Below are 10,100 nucleotides of genomic sequence, written 5' to 3' on the forward strand. Positions count from 1 at the left end.
TTGCCTGCTTTGAGACTGAGTCTCATGCAGCCCAGGCTGGCTTTGATCTCACCATTAGTTACGATGGCCATGAACTCCTGGTTCTCATGCCTCAGACATCTCTGAGTGCTGGGTGACAGGTATGCACCACTCTTAAGTCCTGCCACTGGGACAAGAGTGAGCAGAGCCAGCTCTGAAGCACACACTTTGCTGGTGTCAGTGATGACTGACTTATGTATCCTGTCTTCCTTGCCCATGGCCCTTCTCCTTGGTGCATGCCATCCTTCCTCCCTGTGACTCATGGGGGACACCAAGCCTGAGGATGTTAGGAAGAAGTTTACTTACTTCACTTGGTTGGAGACTGTTAGGTTCCTGCGTCAGTAGGTGAGATTCAAGCTAGAAGGTTTGTGGCATGAGAAACGGGAACAGAACTGGAATGGCAGGAACAATCGTCGCCTGGCTCTGAGAAGACCAGGTGGGCAGAAACTCATCGTTGGGCAGGTAGTGAGCTCAAGACCAGGCTGGGCATTGCTCAGTGCATGTGAACAGGTGTGCTTACATGGACATGTGTTTCCCCCACATGGTCACCACTTATCCAGGCACAGTGAATACTCCAAGGAGCTTTTTATGTTTTAACATTGTGTGTGTTTGTGTGTCCATACATACATATACACACATACATTCGTACATATACACGAATACACGTACATGAAAACACATGCATATACATGACTATACACATTCATGCTCACACACAGATACATACACACCTACATGCATACACACATACACACACACATACACACACATACACACATACACACATACATGCATACACACATACACATATACATACACACATATACACACATACAATACATATACACACATACAAATACACCTATACACACACATAGACAGACATATACACACATGTACATATACATGTATACACATACATGCATACACACATTCATATCCACACATACATACAGACATATACATATATACTCACATACATGTAAGCACATGAGTGGAAGCCAGAGGACAGCTTGGCCCTTAGTTCTCTCCCTTTTACCACGTGGGTCCTGGGGTCTTGAGTCAAGCTCATCAGACTTGACAGCAAGCCCGTTTAACTGTAGAGCCCTCTCATTGGCTGCCAGTTGCCTCTTTCCACAAATTCTATCCATGGTGGGATGTTTAGAGTTGTTATTCTCATGATTCCTTCAGCAATAGCGCAGACATCATTTACACTGCATTAGGAGTTATAATTCATGTAGATGTCAGGAGAGCTGGAGGCGTGGATCAAGAAGAGAGCCCACTTTCAATGTCATTATGTGGTATTGCCTTAGGCCCTTTTATACACTCCCCTGGCTTTGTCTGAGTATATGTTTGAGGTCTCTCTATGACTGTGCAAAGAAGTAAGAGATAGGGCTGGGCCACAAAATAGGAAAGTACTTGTTCATCCAAAAACAAAAACAAAAAACAAACAAACAAACAAACAAAAATAGCTCTAGGGTTAAATATTGGTGCTAGTACTGAACTACACAGCCAGAAGGTATTTTTCTAAGTAAATAACGCGATATTGGGGATGACAATATGATCAAATATCCTACAACATAAGTTTACAATGTTACCTATATTTTATAAATCAAGTCTGACCACCGTTTTGGTTGTTTCCAATCATGTCTGAGTGCATCATCACGGGAATCCCAAGGAAAATCAGAAATGGGTTCTTGAAGCTGTTGCACAGGGCCAGTATAGACCTAAATACCACAGAGGAAACCTTGATTCTTATCACAAGGGATCATTCACCATCCCTCTTGTCACATAACTTATGACAAGACGTCACCTTTCCTAAACTTAGCCTTTTTCCCAAGTGCTGCAGAAGGGAAGATCTGATGTCAAGGGGTCTGGATTCAAACCACAGGACACTGAATTCATTTAAATAGGTGTAGTTCATTGAATGCACACACCAATACAGTTCAACCAGAGCAACAGCTCACAACTGTGTACTGGACATTGCTAGGCCCCGCTCATTGCAAAATCCACATGGGCTCATGCACAAGTGTTGCAAATGCTTCGGTCTATGGGCCCTGACTGAGGCCATTTTACACATAATTGTTCCAATTTTCCTTGAATCTATTGGGTCCTATGTGAAGAATACACTTGGGGAACTTGTTAAGATTAACAAACCTCATAACATACAGAACATAACAGGGTATGTGACCAGCACCACACAGTTCAACGTCAGAGTTTTTTGTTCTTTGTTAGTGTTTTTCTTGGCATCCATGATGTGGAGAAGTATTACAGAACAATAGGAAAGAGCTGGCTGCTGTGTAACAAATTCACTGCTATTAAGGTAGGTATGGGGGCAAGACCTCAGCAGTAGCCCTTAAGATGGGAAGAAGGTTCCTCAGAAAATTGGACATTGAACTGCCTGAGGATCCAGCTATACCTCTCTTGGTCATATACCCAAAAGATGCCTCAAAATATAAAAGAGACACATGCTCCACTATGTTCATCGCAGCCTTATTTATAATAGCCAGAAACTGGAAAGAACCCAGATGCCCTTCAACAGAGGAATGGATACAGAAAATGTGGTACATCTACACAATGGAATATTACTCAGCTATCAAAAACAACGAGCTTATGAAATTCGTAGGCAAATGGTTGGAACTGGAAAATATCATCCTGAGTGAGCTAACCCAATCACAGAAAGACATACATGGTATGCACTCATTGATAAGTGGCTATTAGCCCAAATGCTTGAATTACCCTAGATCCCTAGAACAAACGAAACTCAAGACGGATGATCAAAAGGTGAATGCTTCACTCCTTCTTTAAATGAGGAAAAAGAATACCCTTGGCAGGGAAAGGAGAGGCAAAGATTAAAACAGAGACTGAAGGAACACCCATTCAGAGCCTGCCCCACATGTTGCCCATACACATAGAGCCACCCAATTAGACAAGATGGATGAAGCAAAGAAGTGCAGACCGACAGGATCCGGATGTAGATTGCTCCTGAGAGACACAGCCAGAATACAGCAAATACAGAGGCGAATGCCAACAGCAAACCACTGAACTGAGAATAGGACCCCCGTTGAAGGAATCAGAGAAAGAACTGGAAGAGCTTGAAGGGGCTCGAGACCCCAAAAGTACAACAATGCCAAGCAACCAGAGCTTCCAGGGACTAAGCCACTACCTAAAGACTATACATGGACTGACCCTGGACTCTGACCCCATAGGTAGCAATGAATATCCTAGTAAGATCACCAGTGGAAGGGGAAGCCCTGGGTCCTGCCAAGACTGAACCCCCAGTGAACTAGACTGTTGGGGGGAGGGCGGCAATGGGGGGAGGGTTGGGAGGGGAACACCCATAAGGAAGGGGAGGGGGGAGGGGGATGTTTGCCGGGAAACCGGGAAAGGGAATAACACTTGAAATGTATATAAGAAGTACTCAAGTTAATAAAAAAAATAATAAAAAAATAAAAAAAAGATGGGAAGGGGATGATGTGTTTGATAACTGAAAGGAGCTGCCTAAGCTGTGTTTCTCTGCCTGCTCAGTGCCCATTCAACATCACTCTGTCCCTGAAGAGGAACTCAAGGTCTGCCCTCTGCTGCCTGTGAGCCAGGAAGAGGCACAGAAAGGCAAGGCCACAGCACTGGTTTCCAATCCCTCAGTAATGCTGGATTTCCAATAATGTACTTGTATACACAAATACAGTGCGGTAAGTTGCAATAGATACTAATCATTTCTCACATAGGGCAGCAGTTGATTGACTACAACTAATTCTATTAAAAAAAAGAAACCTGGCTCTTGTAGAAATATACAAAGAAATATCTAGGATGGTGGGGGATGAATTCTGCCATGGACTGAACTCGTAGAAGTGGGGTTGGGAGAAAGATGCATGGTTAAATAGTCCACCAGGTTCACATTGTGTCAACTTGATTTAATCTAAGGACAAAGAAGTGGAGTATCTCTGATGGCTTTCTTCTAGTCCCTTTAAAGCATCACTGGGGTTTGAACTCAGAACTTCACACTTCTTGATGGGGCAACTACACTCAAGGAAGCTTGAGACTGTCATAGGGACAGTATTATGCTATATATACAGAGTAGATAATACTAAGATGTTCAGATGGTGATGTCCATTTGTATGCACTCTTAATGTGGACCTAAAAAAAGAGAGATCAAGGTCCTTAAAATAGAAAGATCAGTTCCAGTTGTTTTCTACCATTCCAAACAGAACGACTGGTAGGGAGAGAATGGTAAATAATCGAGAATTTGTAGATGATGCTTTGAATGAAGTGTGGATTTTTGTGCTGGTTTAAAACAGGGTCTCAAGTATCACATGTTGCCCTCTACCTGGCTGGCCAGGATGACTTTGAGCTCAGATAAACCTCCTTTCACTTTGCAATAAATAGGCTTCTAAGAGTGGCCTCCAAGGACTGTGCGGACAGCATTAGCCTTTCACAGTTGAGGTGTGTAACCCACAACTATAGTTTTAGCCATGTTTTTCCATGTCTACCAGTTATTTCAGATTGTTGCTGTTATATGCCTGACAATCAAGGATGCAGAAAAATAACCTGATGCAGAGTAAGGACATGGTGATCACATGGTGATCTCATGGTGCCTCTTCCGTACGTTCTGGATGAGGTTTGTTAAAATTCCAATATTGCAGAAAGCTTTATATAGGGCCCATCACATTAAGGGTCACTATGCACTGTTCTATCTAAAATGGCATAATCAGAACTGACTCCCATATAACACTTCCTGCAATCCTCATATGAGAAGCTTGAGCTTTTAGTTTTGACTTTTTCTTTTCTCGTTCTTTCTTATTTTTTGCTATATAAGTTGAGACAAAGATAGTTAAGGCCATGAATTTGCCCCCAAAATTTGAACTATGTATGTGATCAATCAATGTTAGTGTGTGCATTCTATAAAGTATTCATTTTTTACTATGATAGATGCTTTTGTGTTTGGTGTGGTGGCCATTTCCCAGTGTACAGGTGCAGGGACCTTGCTCTATCCACTTAATGATGTTTATAGCCTCATTTTAGACATTTCTGTGCACCCCCTATATTTCTTGACTATTTTATTTTTCTGATAAAAGCTCATGGTATATCTTACTCAGTCCTGTGAGCAGTGCTCCTTTGGCGACATTGGTGCAAAGAGCAGAACCCCACAAGCAGCATGAGGTTCCCTTCACTGGTGGCTCCAATATTGCACTTTCCTCTGCCAACTGGTCTCCACACTTTTCCTAGCACCTTAAAGACTTCAACTCTTTCTCCTAAGGAATTTTCTGGCAATTGTCGATTGCTAAGCACATGACTTCATGAGTGTTCCCCTAATACACACGCATGTTGTAACCTACCATGCAGACTATTTCTTGATGTGATATAAAGCACCTGTACATAATGAGACAGGAGAACTTTTGACTGCATATTCAAGCTGGTGTGAAATCTCAGGAAGTTTTAATGGCTAACATTGGTGAATGAGGACAAAATGATGAGACATTTTTTGGGCAAGATTTGACAGGAAACATTCATTTAGATGCATAGGAATTACTAAGGTTTTTTATAATCAAGCCTTGAGGAAAATTTGGCTTTGGAAGCAGGAGATGCTCAGTGGCACTGCCCCGGGAAAGTCTCCTGGAAAGGGCACCTCAGCTTATGCTCAGTACAGGGAGAACATTAGCAGGAGGCAAAGTCTGCTCCCCATGACATCTGCTGTCCCTTCTTGGACATTCTATTGTCTCCTAGAGAGTTCTGGCATCCTCTGTGATGTCACCAGTGTTGTAGTGACAACCAGTGGCCTAGTTTCTCTCAGTCTGAGTCTGGCGGTTACACCCTAAGACATGTTTTCCCGTCTTCCCAAGCGTTTCGGGAGGGGGAACGTCGATTCTGGAGAGACTAGAGTGAAGGAGTCTAGCCTTTCGTCTCAAAGTAATGATGGAGAAAAACAGCACTTCTGGGGAATGTGGAGTAAGTTCTGGGCAGTGTATTTTAAGCTTCCTGCCAGGGGGGCTGCAGGTTTAAGCTGACCTTTCTAGCAATGGGCCACAGCAACTGGAGCATCTGAAAAGGAATTGAATTTCCACGAATATCACAATTCCTTAAAGTCAAGGATTTCAGAACTTTAGTTTCCCCATCCCCACTGGGAGGATATGGTAAGGCCAATGCTATTATACTGTGAACTTCTGGTCTTTACTTTTCAGTTCATTTGCTCTGTTACATTGATATAATAACACCATCAGTGGTCATGGAGGGTCCACCTTTTCTGAGTTTAGACAGGGCAGCAATGTATTTCACTATCATTGCTTCTTTAAATACAGTGGGTATCTGACAGTAGTAACAGGGAGAGATTGTGCTCCAGGCAATAACCTTATGTTCTTAGACCTTCTCTGATATCTTCTAACTGGCAGGGTCATCGTTTGCTTTATATATTAGAGGTTGTATGTTACAAACATTTTTCTACAATACCAAAACTATTTGGAACGTGTAGACCAAGATTCAGCCTGTAACCTATTCGCACTTCTGGGGCATTTGTTATTTCACATAGGGACACTGATAAGTCTATTGAACATATCCTCCCTTGGAAATGCATTTTAAATCCAAAGTTGTTGCCTTAGAGTATCACGGTAGGACATCTGAGTGTCTCCAATCACTCAAGTTTTGTGGATGGTGAATTTATCATCTAAGTTCTGAAGCCACAGGGGTGAGGGTCCTGAAACCAAGCTGTACCCTGTTCAGCTGACAATAATCCTGGAGAAGCCATCTCCATGGTACATGTAAGCATGTGATGTCCGGAATAGGGAACACCTGGCTGCTTACGTCTCTTGGTCTCTATAGAGTAGTGGGAGAACTGAGATCCCCTGAGGAGGCCTCTTAAGCATAGACCAATCGCCTAGCAGTGACACTGGGTTCCTGGCTTGTTCTCCTGTTTAGGCCTCACTGAGGTCTATGAACACTCTATGCATTCTCCCCATGCAGGTTAACTTGTGTTCTTCTACCTACAGACGCTGGGAGAGAAACATCATCCCCTGGCACTGACCTAAGCAAGAATCAGGCCATGAAGGAAAAGGAGAGGCTGATTAAAGAGCTGCAGCTCATTACCGAGGAGAGAAATGACCTGAGAGATCGCCTGAGGTTTCTGACAGAGAGATCTATGAAGAACAGGTATGAATCGCTCCAAATGCTCTTGTTTCATTCCTGGGTCTGCAAGGTCACCTTTTTCTTATCCTGTTAAGGTTTTGGGTTCTAGAAAGCTGTGCCTCCCTAACCACCCTGTGCTAAACCTCACCTCCCATATAGTGGAGATTCAGAACCTGACCCTTCCTGAGGAGCAAGATGGAAAATGGACTCATCTGCTTCCATTTATTTAAAAGCAGAACTTGTGGTCTGAATGAAGAATTCAGGGATAAATTCAGGGAGAGTGAGTTCCCAGTGTGCATTTGCAAAGCCCTTGGCTGGTGGCTTTGCAATATTGTAATTGCAGTGAGTTTATGGTGAGTCTCTGTACTTGCTAGGCAGGGGACTGAGTGCTGGAAGATCCAGGCAGCAGCCTGGGGTAATATAGGACCCACCCTGAGTTCATATATTCCTAAATGCCGATGTTCATTGTATTCTATCATTTGGGGCCAGGCCACACTTCAGGCCAAATCCATATTATGAAGACCTGGAGAGAATGGAGGAGGCGGTCATGTCAATTCTGCACAACTTAGAGATGGAGCACACTGAGGTCCATGAGAACAACCATAAGCTGAAGAAGGAGATTACCTTCTCTAGGTAAGTCCTGGTCAGAAAGGCTATCACTTGTGGAATGGCCATTTCTGACTTTCTTTGTTCTATATTGGACGGTCTTCAGCTCTGGTTCTATCTCTTGTGCTATTTACCCATCAGTGTTCCAGGGTCATTAGGACTCAGTTTTCAGTTCCATAAAAGACTGTTCCTCATCCCAGGATTGTCTAGGCATCTTCAGAAGACTCTAGAGAGAACAGTACTGATTGAAGTCAGCAGAAGGTTATTAGGCTGCCCTGGACCTATGGTGTCACACCAGGTTTTACAAAACTCAGTGGGTGGACCACATGGTTAGCATGACCTTCTCTTGGTTCTACTGACCTCCTTTGAAGGTGTTGGCCCACTACTAATTGATGTTGGCCCCATGCATTGGGCTTTCATGGATAGTTGTAGATCCATGTTCTTTCTCAGAGGTGTGGACACTAATTGGTGTCAGGCCAAGCAAACAATTTATTCTTCCCCGAATTAACTCTTTATGGTTTGTGCAGCAGCCTTATATGTATCAAGATGCATTTTATTAAGTCTTCATGGGTATCTGGGATCTGGTATAGTTAGTGGGACTTGGGAGTAGGAATGGGAGAAAGGGCCAGCATGATCTTACTATGCAGACTGTATTTCCAGAAACCTGCTCAGCCAGCTCCTGATGGAGAACACATGTAGGAAGAAGTTGGTCCCACTGAAGCAGGAGAACAAGGAGGTACATCTTGATTGTGCACTGAACCAGAAATATTTGGTTGACTTCAACAAGAAAGATAAAGACCATCAACGGCCAGAACCAGCATTATCAGGTAGGGACGAGCAGATGTGTTAGCTTAACAATATCTGATAAAATTTGCCAATTTAATACATCTTTGCTTCTCTTACCACCTTTCTAATTTACACCCACAACCAGCCAACCACCTCATGTAATGGAATTGTTCATTGCTCTGCCTATGCACAAGTATTCTAGGAAGTTAACCACTTTTCAGAAACTGAATTATTGTGCAAGCATATTTTGCTGCTGTTTTTGAAGCTGCAGTCTAGAAATGGTGACAGATGAATAACATATCTCATTATTGCATATCCATGTGATAGATTGTATCCTATGTAGAGTTTTGAACAATTTCTTGGATCTTGAACAATTGACACTCTGTGGTCATGTGACCTCTTGCGTAGGAAGCACCTTTGTGATAAGAACCAAGTGCAAATGTCAAATTAGTACTTGTCATTGGCTTTGTCCTTGGTGACATATGGACATCTCCTTTCTTCCTGCAACCCGATGAGGTCTCTTGCCATTGCCCTGTTCTTGGTTTGCACTGGTATAAGTCTGGGTCCCCTATTGGCAGCCCACATTACTGTGAGGCTCTCTGGAGATTTTGCCCTGCCTGCAGAGTAGGCAACAATGATATCAGTTAAAAGGTCCATGTCGACCGTCCAATAGAACTGAGGTGGTAGAAGGCAGCATTCTGACAGCTGGCTTGCATTTCCCCACCAAATCAGTGTCTGAAAAACTGCCTTTCTTTCCCAGGTCTCAGAAAGTGCAAGCGAGCTGGAATTGGACACACACCAGTAAGAGAGCTTCCTGAAGAATAAGTTGCTTTCTCAGGAGTCCCTGATGACCAACATCCTGAATGGTAACATTTTTTGGATGAGTATTCATCCTCTGCGTTAATTTGTCATTTCTTAGAGACCCTAAATTTATATAACACTAAGCCAGCCTGACTGATTGAGGTCTTACTCACTTTCTTCTTCAGAAAACAGCACTTGAGAGACAACTTGGGGGACCGCCTTTCATTATGTGTGCTAGAGGAGAAACAGCAATACGTCTGTGCTTCTAAATGTTCGTTAAGAATATGCTTTTAGAAATATTTTTGTTATGATTTTAATTGAAGTTTTCTTTTTGTTGTTTCATATTTATATGTTCTTGTTACTATTTTTACTTTAAAATATTTTTAAATATTTTTATTCATTTTAATCCTGTTTTGTTGTAAAAATGTATTTGTTATGAATAAAAATTGAATTCTATCTCTTGACTCTTAAGACCATCTTTCTTACTCAAGGGTTCTGTCCCTTCCTGTGGACCTAGAACTGACAGCTACAGATGGATCTCTGCATGTTCCATGGAGCCTGGGCTAATAAGTGAATTCAAAGTCACCAAGGTGTACCCAGTGTGTCAGTGTCTTTTGTGTGGATAATGTGGCTGTTTCTCGGACACACACTTTATGATGTAATCACTGACATGCTTTACCCAAATGTTAGGGTCCTTGTGGTTCTTCTGAGAGAGCAGCAGATGCTCTACCCTGTGAGTCATCACCACAGCTCCTGCAGGTGGCTTTTGTTAT

At 42.8% G+C, this 10,100-nt stretch overlaps 1 protein-coding gene across 1 annotated transcript; it reads left to right on the forward strand.

The window, feature by feature from the left end:
* Window positions 1-5,800: 5,800 nt before the first annotated feature.
* LOC134483579 (disks large homolog 5-like) lies at window positions 5,801-9,783 on the forward strand. Its single transcript, XM_063278816.1, has 6 exons — window positions 5,801-5,964; window positions 6,999-7,158; window positions 7,624-7,767; window positions 8,401-8,567; window positions 9,287-9,392; window positions 9,513-9,783. The coding sequence occupies exons 1-5, from the start codon at window positions 5,838-5,840 to the stop codon at window positions 9,349-9,351; spliced, it is 663 nt and encodes a 220-aa protein (XP_063134886.1). The 5' UTR covers window positions 5,801-5,837; the 3' UTR covers window positions 9,352-9,392; window positions 9,513-9,783.
* The last annotated feature ends 317 nt before the right edge of the window (window positions 9,784-10,100 follow it).

Source organism: Rattus norvegicus, chromosome 19, assembly GCF_036323735.1.
Source record: "Rattus norvegicus strain BN/NHsdMcwi chromosome 19, GRCr8, whole genome shotgun sequence".
NCBI lineage: Eukaryota > Metazoa > Chordata > Mammalia > Rodentia > Muridae > Rattus > Rattus norvegicus.

Coding starts and splice junctions, on each gene's coding strand:
- LOC134483579 (XM_063278816.1), top strand. CDS start 5,838: ATGTTTTCCCGTCTTCCCAAGCGTTTCGGGAGGGGGAACGTCGATTCT. Junction 5,965..6,998: donor GCACTTCTGGGGAATGTGGA/GTAAGTTCTGGG, acceptor TTCTACCTACAG/ACGCTGGGAGAGAAACATCA. Junction 7,159..7,623: donor GAGAGATCTATGAAGAACAG/GTATGAATCGCT, acceptor ATTTGGGGCCAG/GCCACACTTCAGGCCAAATC.